Raw genomic sequence first — 17489 nt, 5'->3', positions numbered from 1 at the left:
TTATCTTAGTCTCTGGAAATGGGCTAAAACAGCATGTGTTGGTATTAGATGCTGCAGAGCCAGCTGTCGTGCCTGGCTGCACAGTGTCTCAATGTCAGCAGTTCAAAGCACTGGAAGGCTGAATGGGAGGAAACTTGATAGGTCAGAGGAACCCAATTCCAGGCAAAAAGAACATAGCTGTCTTGTTCCGAGTGGTTTTTTTTTTTTTTCCCCTATGTGCATGCATATATAGAGGTATGTATTCGGATGCCTGTGTTTTAATATCTTTTCCCCACTTTGGTGTTTTCATAAACTGCCATGACCTCCACCCAGAGCAGGCTGCAGGCTACTTGGGGCCGGCACCAGCACCACTGTGAGGGGGCCGAGAAAACCCCCAAATCAGTCCCTGTGGGCTCTGTGTCTTTTTGGCTGGGGGCAGCCCCCTGTCGATGCTGCCCAGACAAAGGCGACACTGCTGGTGACAGTGCCACCGCCACCACATGCAAGTGTCCCCACGTCACCGGGTGGCGAACACTCACAGCACCACATGGCCTCGTGGATGGACTGACAGCAGCCAGCTCTGAGCATGACTTCCCTCGGGAGTTGGGTGCCCGCCTGGCCACGGACTTACCCCCTGAAAACCAGCGCTGAGGTTCACTGTGTGGGCAAAAATACAGATAGGCACATGAAAGAGCAAATGTAAATGCGATAGAAAAAATAGCAAGGGATGTAAATGTGAAAAAGGTTAAAGTTTGCTTGATACTGCGTTCTTTTGTTGGTATCATATGTTACAAAAGAAAGTAAAATACACCCAAACTGTACATATTATAAGGCTATATTTTTATCTCAGGGTTCTGGTGACACGTACAAACCACTTGAGCTTTGCTTTCGTGGTTTATATTGCCACCAGAAACCCTTGATAAAAATACAGCTTTATATTGTACAGTTGGGTATAGTTTATTTTCTCCATATATCATATACTGTGTTTTATTTATAAACATATACAAAGACACTTGTACATGCAAAGCAGTTTTTTTATTGAAGTAATTCTGAGATATCAACAATACTACATTAACTAAAGCATTGTAACACAATAATTTCTTGGTTAGCAATGGCATTTCTAAAGAGACGTCTATGAAAATATGATAAAACACATAAAAAAATCAGTATTTCCATGTTGGAATTTATGATTCCCATACTGAAAATTTCAGCTTCTGGGCTCGCACTTTCAGAGAACCCTTTTTAAACCACCTCAGAATTTAGCTTTAACATCTCTTGAATCCTTTCTTCAGAGAGGCTACAGGAAATAAAGCTTCATGTAATGGAGAACTGCAAAAATCTAAGGAGAAATTCAAACACTTAAGGAAAGGCACTGCTGATGAAGATGCAGCTACGATGAGCTTTTTAATATTTTGTCCAGGTTGCGCTCATCTAACTGCTTATTTTAAATATTCTCATACAACTTGCCAGCACCTACAGCTCCGCCTGCTTTTTGCAACATTCACAAAAGCAAAATTTTTATTCTTGCCTTGAGCACCTCTCATGATCCGAAAAGAAAAGCCGCGAACAAGCGATTCAATAGCCGCTTCCTTTTGACTGCATCTCAATGTGCTCCATTAAGCAGTGTTTACGTAAAACAGCATTTCAGCAGCGCAAACATCAAAGAGAGGAGGGGAGTCCTGGCACCAGGGCTGGCAGGGGGACAAGCGCGCCAGGCGGGGCAGGAGCAGGGAGGCGCGGGCTGGCCCCTCGGCGAGCCAGATGCTTCCTTAGAGGGACGCTTGCACCTCGCATTTGCCATGCCCCTCCCTCTCCCCTACCCTTGCTTTAATGGACATTAAAAATAGAACAAAACAGGACTGGGGATGGGAACAAAATACACGCACAACAGGCCTGGACCGCTGTAGTCATTCTGCTGTAAAATGTAAAAACAAGAAAGGGCATATGAGCTGCATCCCCTAGGACGCATCCTGCTTTTTTAATATAGTGGTGCCACCACACATTTCACTTCGGATGTTGCATTATATTTATATGTCACTCAAATATTTACCATTTTTCTGAATTCTGCTGGGTGCTCTGAGAGCTTGTTATAAGCCAAGTATCCGCGGCTGTGTGCCTTGGCAGTCGAGCAGCTGTGGCTGAGCCGCATCAATATGCTAACTTCTCTTTCTGGAGCTTCTCGTGCGACAAAAGCCACTCTTTCATAAGGTTCCCTCCTCCGTAGTTGCCGGTCTGCCCGCTGCTGCGAATCACCCTGTGGCACGGTATTATAATCGGGATCTGCAACACACACACAAATAAGAAAGGAAGCGAAGGGTGATGCAAAGCGGTGGCTGGAGAAGACCAGCGAGGAAAAGGGCTGCACCCAATAAATCCGCTACCGCAGCAGCGTTCGCCTTCACTGTGCTAGCGGCGGCACGGATTTAAACATCCGCGTTAAAGCCCACCCTGGCAGCCTGCCGGACAGCATCAGGGCCTCTCGCTTCTGTCTGCTCTGCTCCACTGCCGGAGCGGGCGCTGGGCACCAACTGCCCTGCTGCGATGGTGTGTTCCGACCACGTGCCTGGCTCGGAGGGAAAAAACAGCACTGGGAGGAATGAGCCCTGGCAAAAACCCCAGCCTGGGCGCCCACAGGACACCGGCCCACGCCTATCTAATGACTTGGAGTTAATTTGATGAATTATTGTCATGTTGCCCACATTCTCAAGAGCGCTGGCAGTTGTTTCCCACCCAGCAGGGACACTGCATGACCCTGCACGCACTTGGAGCAGAATCGCCGCTGGTTCATGGCTCCGGGGACACCGCAGAGCCACAGCACCGAGCCCCCATCCCCTGAAGGGCAGTGATGTGCCCAGGGACGTGAGGTGCCCTCCCTCACGTGCCTCCACTCCTGCAAGACGATGCTTCTGTGCAGGCAGCACTTAGGTCAGACGGGATGTTTCATATGGGAAAAGCAAGGAGGATCTTTCAGAATGCATGCAGCACATGCAGCCATGCACGCTTTTGCAACAAGCTTGTGTTTACAACAACGAGACATCTACGACCAATGACACCTCAAAACACACACAAGGACAGCATGGAGGTTCAGGACCATTATTAACAATCATTAGGAGAGGTCATATTTCTGGAACAGGGATCACTGAAAACGTGAGAACAGCACTTCCACGAGTGAGCTTCCTGAGCCTCGGCTCCCTCAGCAAATTCCTCTTCTCTCTATAGCACCTCGACGTGCACCGCTGAAAAATTCCATATAAGAACATGGCATTATTTATTATTTAACAGCAAGTCAATCCAAAATGGGTTGTGAATTTTTAAAACCTACAACAGGAGAGATTTAATTCACACCTAACCAATTGAAGAACTTCTTCTCATGCCTTCTACTTTGTATCATTTATAGCCAAATGTCAGGGATTCTGAAAAATCAATGCAAGAAGTTACATGATAGACTGATAATGTAGACTTGTACATAAACACTTTTTTTTTATTGCAGGTGATTATGATAGTTGAAGTACACATCATAAGAAATGCAATACATCATCTTTAATCATGCAGTTTTTGTTTTGGTACCTCCAGAGTAATTCAATTGTAATGACAGAACTGTGAGAATAATTTACTAAAAAGTGTTTTTTTTTTTTTGTTTTTTTCCCACAGAATGGATATTTTAAGTGAAAATACGTACTTTTATTTATATATACATATGCATAGGCAAATTACATCCTTTATACTGACTTGTTTTTACCACACTTTATATTTATTTCAGCAAAGTTCCGGCTGTGCTCATATTTGAGTCGAAGACCCAGACCTCAAAGCAGCTGGACAGCTACGGGCCAGACCTTCGTAAACTGTTTTTTTGGGGGCTCTTTTGTTTTGGTTAAGTAATTTCAATGGCTGAAATTTAAAATCTCACTCTCAGCCCAAAGGCTATCACATTACAAGGGAATACACATAGGTGCTTATTGTTAATCAAGGTTTAATAAAAAATGCTTATAAATAGCTGCTTTATTTGGAGTTGGCAATGCCACAAGTGAATTACGCATCCATGACAACTCCAGCGAGTACCAATAAAATCTTTCCTCTAGATCGCCATCACATGCTTGGTTTATGACTTCTTTAAAGTTGTTGGTTTTGCAAGTGTTTTTTTGTTTGGGGATTTCTCTGGCTTTACAAGCCACTCGCACCAGTTACTGCTGGCAGATTTTCTTGAGTGACAAAGCAGTAACGAGCCATAATGCACTGTAAAAAATATCCAAGGTTAATCTACAATTCTTTAACAATAGAAAAAACGAATCAGAGTATTTTGGCAGTAAAGATGTTAATCTTGCTACGGACAAGGGGCCAAACCCTCTTTGTGAGCCAGTTCCCTGCAACCGCTTGGAGGCTGCGAAGACCCCCGGCCAGGGGTCTGTTTGCAGGGGAATTTTGTCAGGGAAATAAGTTGACACCTTTCTAGCTGCACCTTCTCTTGCTAAGTTGTATTAGAAAATGGAAGGTGTGCTCAAGCTGAAAAAAAACTATTCTATTTTCAGGTGGAGCAGGGTCACCTGCAGCCAGAGAGCTGGCACATGCCAAGAGTCTCAGGTTTCCCGTGTTGGTGCAGGACGGATCGCAACCTCAGGGATGTGTGGCTCAGCTGCTCAGCATCATGCCATACGTGGAGGAGGAAATTTGGCCCAGGTGGTTTGGATCTCTAGGAGAAACAGGGAATCTCAGATCTCTGCAACGGGAGAGTATCCTGGCAAAGGAGTACCGATTTGCCACTGCCACAGGACAGAACATGCAGAGGAACTCCTGAGCCGCCTTTTTTAGGGCAGGGTGTTGAGCTAGCGGAGCTGCAGGAACACTGCTTTACTGCTGGTTGAAAGGCTGTGGCTGGAAAATGCAGCCACTGAGATGAAGGGTGTGAAATAAATACAGCATCTTCCAAGCCTGAAATAAAGGATTTCATACCAAGTTTGTCCTAATGTGCGCAAGCCCATGCGTCATTCTCTGTAGTGTTGGGTAAAAAAGAAAATGCATTACAAAGGCTCTATCAGCTCCGTAATTTAAAAATATTGAACATTGCTTCAGTTTGGCTTAATTGTGGTGACAACTTTCAGACTACTAAAATAATTAAACCTGCTAAAATTTATTAGGGCCCTAAGGACATTTTAGAGGGAGTACTACCCTAGTCTGGAGCTTTAATGCCTCAGCCACATTTAATGTAATTTTTATCAATAACCAAGCAGCTCATAATATTATAGCTCCACTGAAATCTTCATGCTGTGAAATCTAATTCATCTAATACATGAATCCATCACTTACACAGACCCTATCTCAAATGCTATAAAACTTCCAAACCCATAGATTTGTCTTCAACAAAAAGAACATGAAGGGGCCCTTCAATCAATAGCGGAATCCCTCTGATTCGGGCACCAGCTGAATATTTTCTCCAACTTTGCTTTTGTTCTTCTGGGTAGAGGCCCACAAGGGAAAGAGCTTGTTTTCACTCGCAGCCTCATCAATACCTAAATCCTGGTGAACAAGTGACACTGAGAAGCTGTAATCAATAGCTCCCTGTGCGTTTTTTCTTCTGGTCAAATGGTTCAGCACTACTGACAGCCCTGACACTCAGAACATGATGCTAAATCTTTATCAACAGCCATCTGGGTGACTGGCAGAACAAGACTCGGGCGGTCATTAACGCTCATGGCAATCTGTGAATAAACTAACTCCTCAATAATGCGTTTGTTTAGGAAAAGGTGGGGAAAAAAACTCCCTGCACAAGGTATCGATTGCCTTTGAACTGCATTTAGCAAATTCCGTCTGAGGATGAAGCAGAGTGGCGCTCCGCCGCGGTGCTCCGCTTGTTAAGAGTTTTCAATTTGACGCAATGGAAAACCGACCGTCCTATTATACTGCCTGGTGGACTGGAGACTTACAGAAAACTGCCAAACTGTCAAAAATAGATCAGCCAGGCCATAATGGAAACAGCTGAAATATCAAGTTATAACATACGACAAGAATCACACTTAGCAAAAAATAATCTTTCAGTTTGCTCATGTCCTATTGCTTTTTCTCCCCCTATTCCCTTACAGAAACAAATACTGTAATGCGAACCAGCATGGGTTCAACTTTATTGCTAGCCACCTAAGGAATTAATGCACAAGTAGTTTTATGTGTTCGCAACATTTCAAATCCATACTTCACAGTCTTCTCATAAATGCACAATTACTCCTTTCACTCTCAAATGTTTAAAACGTTTTGGCTGAATAATACGCGCGACTTTCGATAGATCGAACTTAGCGCCTGGGCACGCAGATCGCTTTTAGCCTAAACAATAACGCAATCGGCAATCAGATAGAATATAAAAAACCGTACGCAGCTATTACTGCCATTAACAGACCGCTGAAGACGTCTTATTTAAGCCACAGAACAGTCATTTAGGATGGCCTTGGACTAATCAGCCCAACATTCGCCATTTCCCATGAGTCTCTGTGATTTCTTTTTGATCCTCCTATACTAGTCTAATGAGATTTTTAATTGAACTTTATGGGTTCCCTTTGAGGACCACAGACCTTGCAATCAATCTGAACTGCAGTAAACTATTTGAAGTTTTTCTTGCAAAAGGTGAGCCATCCCCGCCATGTCCTTGGCATAAATTGAGGCAAAGATGTCGCATCTTTCAGCTGCTGCTGGCACCTATTCCACCTTCTCATAAAGTTGAAGGTCATTGTATGAATTATGTGAAGCAACCCCACTACAAAGGGAAACCTGTAGAATGCACACTACCAAAATTAAACACCAACCCATGATTTGTAGAAGGGAGAAATGTTCTGGTATTTTCTGGAAAAATGTAAGATACTCAATTTTGTCAATATATTTGAGTAGCAGTGCAATGTCAGGCTCTACATACACCTCCGCTTTATTCCAAGCCCTCATTTTTACTGATAGCACTATCCTCATTAAATCACATTTATAATTTAGTCATCGTGCTTATAATTTAGTCCTTTAATCAAGGAAGAATCTCAAGGTGCAAACAACTTATGATTTTGCATAGCTTCTGCAGCAATCATTAATAAAAATACTCACCAAAGTTTCAGCTTCTCTCCTGTGAAAAGAAATTACTGATCTTCTGCTTAACAGAACATCACATTTCTGCAACAATTTTGAGGCAAATACTACTCAAAACCAGTATTTATATCTTGAAGTTCTTATTACAGGTGTAGCAGTTGTTAACACTGCAGTTCTTTAAATTCTTTGCTGATATTTTAATGATGCTGCAATTCTCATGACGTATTCAGTTTAATGATCTGTTTAGTTAGATTTAAAGCCCAATATCTCATCTGACAAACAGACTTCAAGTGTGTTTATAACATGTACAATGTTCATGGGTATTCTAAAATTCGATACATGTAGCACACTGCCATTTAAACTAGCATAATGTCTAATGGGTTTAAGCTTCCAAGCTCAATAAAGAAGTACACAGTGATGTTTTAAGTGTATATCTGATTTTCATATGAGACAGTTCATAGAAGCAGCATAAAGCTACGTTCCGTCAATACACTGTATTGTACTTGACAATACAAACTATTTTAATATGATGGAATGCTTTCCAATATAATATGGTGTACATTAAGATAAGGCAATACAATGCAAACCTACAGGAAACAGTTCTCAAAGAATAACAATATAGTGTTGTGCAAAAGGATATGTAATTGCTATCGCCTAGAAATGTACCCTGCTTTGCCCTCAGGCTGCAGTGGAGCAGCAGCATCCAAAGCAGTGGTAACAGCAGGTTGTGGTGTGAAAATTTCTGCTTTTTCCCCTGTGAGGAAGGATGAAAATAGTTCTGAAAATATACAGCAAAGCTACTGCATTTTTTTTTAAATAGGTCCTATCTTATTTTTGTTATTTCCCACTCCATACTATGGCTATGGTGGTTTCTGTCCAGAGCAGAATTTTTTAATAGTATTATAGATAGTAATGTATAGCTTTAGGGGAAAAAAGAGCTCTATTAATATAATACTACTCCAATATCTCATAATAGAAAGCTGATGATAAAAAAATCAGTACTGTAATGACAGCTCTGCCTATTCCAAAACACATTTTTATTACTAGACATCTCCTGTAGTTAATCTGTAATTTCAAGCATATTCCACATGCAAACACAAATATAGTCCTTTTGTACCGCAGTGAGAGCGCCTTTTCAGTACGTTTCTCATATTTTGCATATAAATCTTTACATGGTCCTTCAGACCTATGAGTCAGAGTATGCAGGCTGACTATGCATAATATGCAGATTGATTTTATGAATGAAGTGAAATATAAAGATAATGCGTGATGGCACTGTGAAAAACCCCAACCCTTATTATTGCTATATGGAGAGCCACCAGTTCTTGTGAAAACAGGTTTGTGAATCCACCTTGCAACTACATGCTGTGGTCTTACATGTGCCTTATTAAAGAAAAAACTGGGAGAACTGCACGCAAAAACAACACAGAAGGTCAAAGATTATGGCAGGTATAACACAGGAGAAAAAGAGAGGTATTTGGGTATGGAAAGACACACGTTGCTAAGGACAAGTGGTAATGAGGAAAAATATGTTGAAGAATGGGCAAAAAAGGCTGCAATGATATTAATAGAAACAGAAGTTTTTATTTTATTCTTTTAAGGCAAGTTGCAAGGGAATGTGTAAAACCAGACATAGGGGCATTCTCTTCACTTGCTTTTGCTCTCCTTTGCACAGTGACAAGCCAGCTGGAGGTGGCAGTACCAGCCCCACGTGGCACCTTGCATCTGCCCACCTAAGGGGGTGTTCAGAGCCCACTGCTTCTGGAGGTCTGCTTCTACAGCTGGGGCCTTTACAGCCCAAACGCTGGGGTTTTAGGGAACCAGACTCCCTCCTCCTGCCTCTTGCACTGCGGATGATATACTGGCTCCCGTCCAGAAACACTCTCATTCAGGAGGGAGCTTCCCCAAACAGGATCCAGGCAAACACAGCCCAACTAGAAGATATGACCCCCACAGTGGCACTGATTCTCACTAACTTCACCTAGAGTAATCAGCGTGTTTCAGGTGCATAAATAACATCTGAAAATCTAGCCCTTGACTACTAAAAGGGAAAGATAATGATTGGGAAGATGGACAAAGTGACCAAGTACTGCAACAGTTTTTCCAAAATCCACAGGGCTAACCTAGAGGACTACTCCCTCCAGTTGCTTTAAATTCAGCTCACCTTGATCTAAAGAAGAAATGTCACTTACATCTATTTTGCAGTGCATGAGAAAAAAAGTGTTAAAAATTAGGGATTTGATTCAAATGTGTACCTACGTGAACTAAAATCCCTCCTCATCCACACTTTCAGACATACATCCATAACAGCACTCCATCCTCTCTGGCAACACATCCGGAGCTACTCACACCCTGTCAAATGATGTCAGTGCTGAGGGATAAAAGATTTCCCTCGCCTGATATGTAACAAAGTTTGAAAACAACAAAATGTGTATAGGCTGATGAATTAAAAGAAGTGTAATGTTTCTTTTCCAAATCTAACACCATAAACGGTAGGGCATAAATCACATTAAACTGGGTTGTGCATTATTGCTGATTAAAAACACTTACTGACCTTATTACTCATGGTAGACCAGTTTTCATAGCAGATAAATTTAATCTAATGACATTTAGCCCAGAAAGCTCTCTAAATCCACCATCTTCCATCAACTTTATTTGAAAGTTGACATGAACTTACAGGATTGCTCCTCATTGCTCCTCCCACTGCTCTTGCAGCTCTGCTGTTGCCCGCTAGGTCCGCTAATTTCTGGTAAGAAATGGCCTCTCCAAACTTCACATCTCTCAACAGGGTCCACAAAACCTGCCTGGTGAACGAATCTGCAAAAACAAGGAGTACTGTTCATATGCATGGCTGAAAAACACAAGATGAAATACTCAAAACACCCAATGCAAAGCAGTCTCAATAGCAACTTTCTAATTTAAATTTAAACAGCCCTAATACACCATCCTGTTATTGTATCCTATATTACTATATTTAAATACATGATTATTAGAAAGAGCACTTCAAGTAACCGATCACTATAAAAAAGGATTTAAGGCTTTGATTTTCCTATATTTTTAATTTGCTTCAAGTACAATTATCCTGTTAACTCATACAATGTGGTTTTTCCATTAAATTGGCAGAGTATAAATTAGCATAGAGTCAAATTAAAAAGGGAAGAAATAACCGGCTCTACCTATTTTACAAAGCCCTCGCATCTCCAGCTAATTTCCAACTTCAGCTGGGACACACGGCAGAAGAAGCCCTAGAGCCAGCGGACTCGGTATTATCCTGGCTGACTGCATTTTATAGTTGAGACCCCCAAGCTACTGCTCAGCATTCCAGACATTACAGAATGTAAGGACTAGCTGTGACCTTGAATGTACAGCACATCCTTAATGACACAGGGCTCTGAAAAAAATAATGTATCTTCCATTATTTTAATTTTAATTCACCAGCAAATTGCTTCTAAGTGTTCCAATTGCTGAAATAATGAATAAGCAAATGCATTAGAACCAGCTTCCTTCTGTATTTCAGGGTTTTACCTTCCCAACCCAGGATTATCTGACAAAAGGAAAACCAATAGCCACTCTAAGATTTAGCAGGGTTGGGCACCTATTCCAAGTCACTTGTAAAAGCTTTGAAGATCTAACTAGTGAATAACTTGCTGAGACGAGTGAGCTGGCAAACATATATTAACAAAAAAAAAAAGAAAAAAAAAGAGGCCCCCTTGCCCTGTTGAGAGCTTCAGTCTGCTGCTTTGGCAAAGAAACAAACTGATTAAAAACATTTTCTTTCTTTAGTTGTCAAAAAAGACATCGATTATGTTACATAGCAAAATGTGATTTTGTTCTTAAAGGAAACCCATACACCATTATGTATGTGTTAAATAATAAAAATCACTTCTTAACTGAAGGGAATGATAATCACTTCATTGAAAAAATCTGTTTAGTCTTTATTATAACATTAAGCAAATTAAACATCAGCATAATCCAGGTGATACGAGAAAAGGGTCATCAAAGAAATTAACTTTGTTGTTCATTAATTTACATGGATTAGTAGAGGGCAAAGAGATAGCAAATCTGCTCTAGTTTTTTATGATATAATTTCAAACTGTACACCATTTGTGGCAGTAGGGTGACTTTGGGGTTAATCAGACTGATTTGTCCTTTTAATTGCTTTCTATTCAAAGAAAATTCATTAGATAATGTTCTCTTCAAAATTCATGAATCAATTTAACTGAAGAAACCACATTAACAGCTTTGGGTTCATTAGCACAAGCAGTTGTGTTACTAGCTGATTGCTAGGAGGGTTTCCTTAGGCAAACAGATTTTGTTTACTGTGATTTCTTCAGAAAGGTTTCTTTCAAACCAAGCCGCGACTTCTTGTTTTTGTAACCTCTCTTCAAGCCAGCAAGATCAGCGCTAACCTGAGCACTCGGGTTTCGGGCAGTCACCGCCTGGTGCCCTCTCCTAGACACACGATGAGCAGAGAGCGCGCTGCCGCGGCCCGAGCCCCGGTCCCCTCGGTCCCCTGGCTGTGTCAGCAGTGGTGCAGGGACCCAGAGCATCCCGAACTGCCGAGGAGGAAGGAGCAGCCATGCGAGCCTCACGGCAGGACGGAGCAGCACCGGAGCCCCTGGGAGCACCACGCGATGTCACCGCGCCGAGCCGCGGCCAAGCTATCGAGTGCCTTTTAACAGGCTAAAATACGGCATAATAAAACAATTATGCATCGACAGGCAGGGACAGAGATTATCCTCCTTCCAGAGCCACTGTGCATTTTTCATGAGAGAATATATACTGTATCTGCACCAACATAAAACACTAGAAGTTATAGTTCAAAATAATGAAATATTTAGCGATCATGCACATCATTTTATAAAAGTATCTGAAAGCTCAATTTCATCCTGTAGGGAGCAAATGCATTAATTGGTTTAAGCAGCTCTAAGAGACACTGCCAAATACTGTTATTAAACTGTCTGCAAGTGTTAGTGCCTGTAAGCACAACCTGCCCAAATTAGATGGCTGAACTTTCACCAGTTTTCAACGCGTGCCAACATTTTATGCTGCTAAGTATCATTAGAAAATGCTGTAAAATCCGCACATAAAAATTAACACACGCACTCTGTCTGGAAACACCTGACACATCCGTGAGTTCGGGATGACTGCGTAACTTGAGTGGCAGAGGCAGGCAGAGCAGCGGCTGAACTGCGTCCCTCAGAAAGTCAGAAGTCGTCTCTTTCCCCCATACTGATTACAGTGCACGCCGCACATGCGGCCTGCAAGGATCTTCTCTTCAGGCTACCGGCTCTCAACCACTCTTCTGCCAAAACCCACGTGTTACGCTCAACACTGGAAGCTATTTCTCATTTAAGTGATCAGGAACTTGTCAGGCTTTACATCAAGATGTACACTTCCCAAATTTCCGATGGAAGCGGGAGCTGCAGATAACACCCCTGCCAGGGGCACCGGCAGACCAAAGGATCGGGCGGCCGAGACCCGCGGTGGGCTCCCGTCACGGGTTTTGTTTCAGACGCTCTGTGGTGAACTTCTGGGACATCACTGCTACAAAAACCTCATCATTATCCCTTAGTATCAGTCCTGTCAAGTATTGTAAATGGCCCAACAACGCATCATCAAGCCACGCTGACCTGAAAGCAGCATTTACAGGTCGGTTACAAGCCTCTGCAAGGAGGGACTGGCACCGGGCCTGCCGCTAATGCCTGGTGGCTTCAGAGGTCACTCACAACAGCCTGCCAGACCTTAATTCTCCAAATAAACACACTACGTCCGTGAGGATAACACAGTGAAAATCGAGTTTACTTTAACACTGGCTGTATCATAACTTCTTAGCAGCGTAATTGAAGGTGGCAATTAGTGCACAGCAGTGCGGTGGCTCACTACCACCCAATAAGGCACTTCCAGAGCAGTTGTCGAGTCAGCGAGGGACGGGTGATTTGAGCAGACAGGCTGGGTGCCGCAGGCAGCGCCGGGCGGGGAGGGTCCGTCACTGCTGTCTCCCTCGGCCTCTCCTTTCGTAATTCTTGGGGCAAGAGAGCTTCATAAGATGCACAGTCTCATTTTACCTCATTTTTAATCCCTTTGACTAAGAGAGATTAAAGATCCGTCATTTTCTTTCCTTTTCCTCAATACTGAATACTGGTAATACTAGTTATTATAGTTATTTTTTAAATTATTATTGCTACTATGGTTATTTTTTAAATATATTTTCCTATACTTTTTTTTCCAAGGATTTTTGCAAAGGCAAAGAAACAAACAATACTTACCTCCTTCTCACCATCTTTTTTGCAGCCTGCCTTGGGTAGTACATGGACAGCTTTTTTTGTCTTTATGATTATCTGTTTTCACCATCATTATTATCGGTAAAAATATCAAGCATAACACTTCAAAAATTTTCCAATTTGTTTTCCAGTCAAGAAAACTTAATTTAGCTCTTGGGGCATGGAAGAGCAGATTGACATTTAAGCTGAAGAACTTTTGCTGACAATAAGCAACTATGTAAACAGTTACTGCAAGCACAAGTGTTAACTTTTAATATTTTTGAAACTCCTTACATTTAACTAGGCTTTTCAACCCATATTAAGTATGTCACCTAAAAAGTAATTTGATAACTAACAATCACCGCTACCCTAACCCAGACTAAAATAGCAAGCAGAACGTAAAAAAGATAAATGCTTGTCTAAGTTTTTAACTGTTTGATTATATTTTGCTCTTCCTATGAGACATATCATGAAATGCTTTTCTTCTCTTTTACAACGGCTGCAAGTCCCTGACTAGTGGTACTCTATAATAACAATAATAAAAAACAATTATTAGTTGCTATTAAGGGGTTACTAGAAATATAGTTTAGATGGCATGGTAATATACTATAAAATAGTCCATACATATCATTACAATGGAAAAAAAAAAAAAAGACTGCTTAAAACCAGGGGTGCTGCAAACATTTTGGCAAAATCATTTGAGAAAAGACTATGAATTTTTATTGCTGCCATTGTCATGCATGATATTGATAGAGTATAGAGACAGAACATGCCTAACTGAAAATAATAGTTTATGGTTTATGACTACTTAGACAGCTGAATCAAAGCAAAGATGTTGGCCATTTTGCATTTTTCTGATTTTTATGAATGAAGACGCAAAGATAATCTAATTAAAGTACACTGTTCTGAATTTATAAAATTCACCATCAACTTTACAGTAAAAACTCTGTTTATTAAAAAAAAAAAGAGGAAAAGTTATAACAAAATAATATTTAATTTAAATAGGTAAATAATGGAGAGATTAAAGCAGTATTCACCTGAATTCTACTTCTAGCTAGTCCAAGGCCTGTGAGCACCTCTGTGCCTGTTGTTCTGGACAGCCACCGTTAGACAGAAATTCCTCAGTTAAAAACATGGCAACTCCATTTATAAAACATAGGTTTAAAGGAAATCCCCTGCATCAAAAGCATCAGCCTAATTTTTTAAAAATATTAAAAAAAAATTACTTGCAGAATCAAATCAGCACACCCACCGTGCCTTTACGCGTAGCATCTCCCACCGCTCCAGCAGCCCTTCCCTGCCATTCCACAGCTGGCCTCCGATGCCCTTGGTGCAGCTGATACACCTCAAACATTCACTGATTCTGTCTGAAATTTTGGTTAGCTTGCACATGTGCTTGAGCCAATCTTTGTCCACGTAACGCTGCTGTAGAACGAGGTGTGTGTGCCCCGGTGGGTAAATCTGCTGCATTTCAGCAACCCCTCTGCCTTGGCCTGCTACTGAGCACAGACACACAAAGGCCTGCACATCTACTTTTGATGTTCATCTCCTGAGCTCTGACTAGTAGTTTTCTAATTTCTTACTGCATATTTTTCCAGCCTTGACTCCAGCTAGGGTCTCTTCCTACCGCTCCCAAGCAAACAGATGTTTGTACATGGTAACTACCACACCGATCCTTTCCCGTGCCACCACCACCTGATCGCATCATACAGATGTCTCATGCAATAGTTTTCTACATCCTTTCCTATTGATGACTGCATTTAATCAGCTAAATTAACATTTATACCTGAAATAGATCACATCCCTATAGTCAGATCCGACAACACAGGACTGCAGGCGAGGACGAGACGGATCTCTGCTGATTCCCCAGCTGCACAGGAGGCGGCTGCTCCGTGCCACCCACCGCGGGGCACAGCGGCAGCACGCTGTGACTGCAGCCACAAGTACTTATCTGTAATGTATCTTTTATTTATTTATATTATTCCTCGCCAGCATACCCCTATGCCACGCATCACAAAAATTACTGGAGGTTCTGTTTCGAGCACATATGTGAGTGGCACAAGTAAAGGAGTGGTATTTCTTGAAAACGTTGCATTTTTTCCCTGATACAGAAAACATCCTACACTCGTTCTGCATTCATCTGTAGATAACTTAAGCTCAACTGCAATGCATTTTCACTACAGAACTAGCAACCGTTCAAGCAAATGCTATAGTATTCAAAACTACTGACCAGAAGTATGCAGCAGTGACAATAACCCCAGTTAAAACTAATTCCCCCTCTAAGCTGCATTTTTGCTGCACGCAAGTCCTTGCAACAGACCCTACAGTGCCCATTTGAGACCCAGCAGAAGCCCTGTACCATCTCTCCTACTATTTTCTGAATATTGCTCTGCAGATACGATTGCATGAGTAAACACTTAACTAAAAACATTGATACATAAATATTAGGCAATCCACATTAAAACCATCAGAGTACACCAGAGCACTTGATGATATTGTGCAGGTGTTGTCTCTTGCTCTCCCACAGGTCACGATATTCTCCTTGCTGAGCAGGCATGGGAAGTGCAGAAATACGGGCTAAGGGAGTGCTTTTATAATGCTTTTATGTGTGTTTGCATTTATATGCAATATAAAACATAAACACAACTATAATTTATAAATGTACTGTATTCCTGTATCACTTAGGTGAAAAATGTATCAGTGTGTTTTTTTAAAATATATATAATGCTCAGATTGGTTCACACGAAGTGGCCAACCTATGCTAAAACCCAATTAATGGGAGCTGTTTCTGATCTGTAGTTTAACACAGTTTTAAATGCAGTTCCCTTCAGACTACTGAAGGGTTGTAGGGCCAAATTCTATCCTTAGAAGCAAGTAACTCTCTCTGGACTTAATCCAGCAGTATTTCTTCAGGTTAAACTCCCTGGAAGTCAGTGGGTGTTTTACTCGAGTAATAACTGTTATTCTGACCCATTTTTGAGCAGTAGCTTTAATAGCAGTTTTCCATGCACTTACCAGAACAGCCTATAATTTCAGAGCTAATGGAAATGAGCAGATGAGCCTGATGCTCAGCACTAACCCTTTACAGCCCCTGTCCACATCGCATTGCAAATTTCCCCAGAATCCCACTTCCAAATTCAAACCCAAGCAAGGCTTTATGCAAAATGACAACTCCTTAAACATTAGCAACTTCATCTAAGCTAAGGATTCATACAGGACTTGGAATGCCACGACATCCCTGAACACGCTGAGACTTGGGTTTGGAGTCCATGGACCGGTAAGATGGAGGAAATTGCAAAGCAATTGACAACTCCCTCTTGGGCTGCGGCACAGACCATGTCATTGCACAGCATCCCCTGCCAGGTGATTTGTGCAGCTGTTTGTAGCAGCAGTACAGTTAAATGAAGAAGTCACCTGATTATCCTCTGAGCTGTAGGTAATACACCAAGCTGCAATTGCTACAGGAGAGGAGAACAAATGCTCTGGATGAAGAGACAGAGAAAATATCAGTCTCTTCCCAGCCAACAAAATGTGGCAGGCAAGTCTTACATTGCAGAAGGGACGAAGGTAAGCATAAAAACAATTTATTTTTCTCTGACACCAGTCCTGTGCCAATTCCTTAGAATCCATTCCATCTTCCTGCACTAAGATTTCCCTCCCAGGCCTGCACTCAGCGAGCTGGAGAGCCTCCTTCTTTTTCTCAGCATTATTTCCTCACATTTCCTTTTCTCCTTGCCACCACCCCGGCTGCAGTCAGGTCCCATGATGCTAAATCACGCTTTAAGCAGAAGTGACTTTAAGTAATGTTACCGACACGTAGAAGTCAGTGGGACAGGCAGCACAGGGGAAGGGCAGGGTGAGCCCCTCTCCTCCCCCGAAGCAGCGGGCACCTCTGGAGAGAGAGAACCCCAAGACGGAGAATCCTGAGCTCCCTCTTGAGTTCTGCTCTCCCTTTTGATCAACCACCTTCTGAACTGAATTAGGAAATTGAGAGGAACAAGAAACTCACTGCATTTGTAAATAATGCACGGCCTCCCAGTCACTGTGGGTCTGCGTGCTGGGACCCAGCCCTCAGCACTGCTGCTCTGGGTCGCGGCTTCACGCCTTCTGAAATTAAAAGCAAACCTCCCCCCATTAGGAAGCTAACAGGACAAGGGCAACGTCGGATAAAAAAGACTGCAAAAATGTTCAATAAGC

At 42.1% G+C, this 17489-nt stretch overlaps 1 protein-coding gene across 5 annotated transcripts in view; it reads right to left on the bottom strand.

The window, feature by feature from the left end:
- Positions 1–997: 997 nt before the first annotated feature.
- The window catches only part of MGMT (O-6-methylguanine-DNA methyltransferase), a 169856-nt gene continuing 153364 nt past the window's right edge, over positions 998–17489 (bottom strand). For 4 of the 5 annotated variants that reach the window (XM_040563086.1, XM_040563088.1, XM_040563090.1 and 1 more), the window contains 2 exons: positions 9707–9846; positions 998–2259 (listed from right to left, as the gene is read on the bottom strand). In XM_040563086.1, the coding sequence (XP_040419020.1) occupies positions 2128–2259; positions 9707–9846 (272 nt within the window). In that variant the 3' untranslated portion in view covers positions 998–2127. Of the gene's footprint in view, positions 2260–3058; positions 3216–9706; positions 9847–17489 lie in introns of those variants that run through there. The other variant, XM_040563087.1, reaches the window with a different exon arrangement.

This window comes from Cygnus olor, chromosome 7 (genome assembly GCF_009769625.2).
Source record: "Cygnus olor isolate bCygOlo1 chromosome 7, bCygOlo1.pri.v2, whole genome shotgun sequence".
NCBI classification, from domain to species: Eukaryota; Metazoa; Chordata; class Aves; order Anseriformes; family Anatidae; genus Cygnus; species Cygnus olor.
Note: the sequence above shows the minus strand (reverse complement) of the source record. Positions and strands in the feature narration are given on the sequence as shown.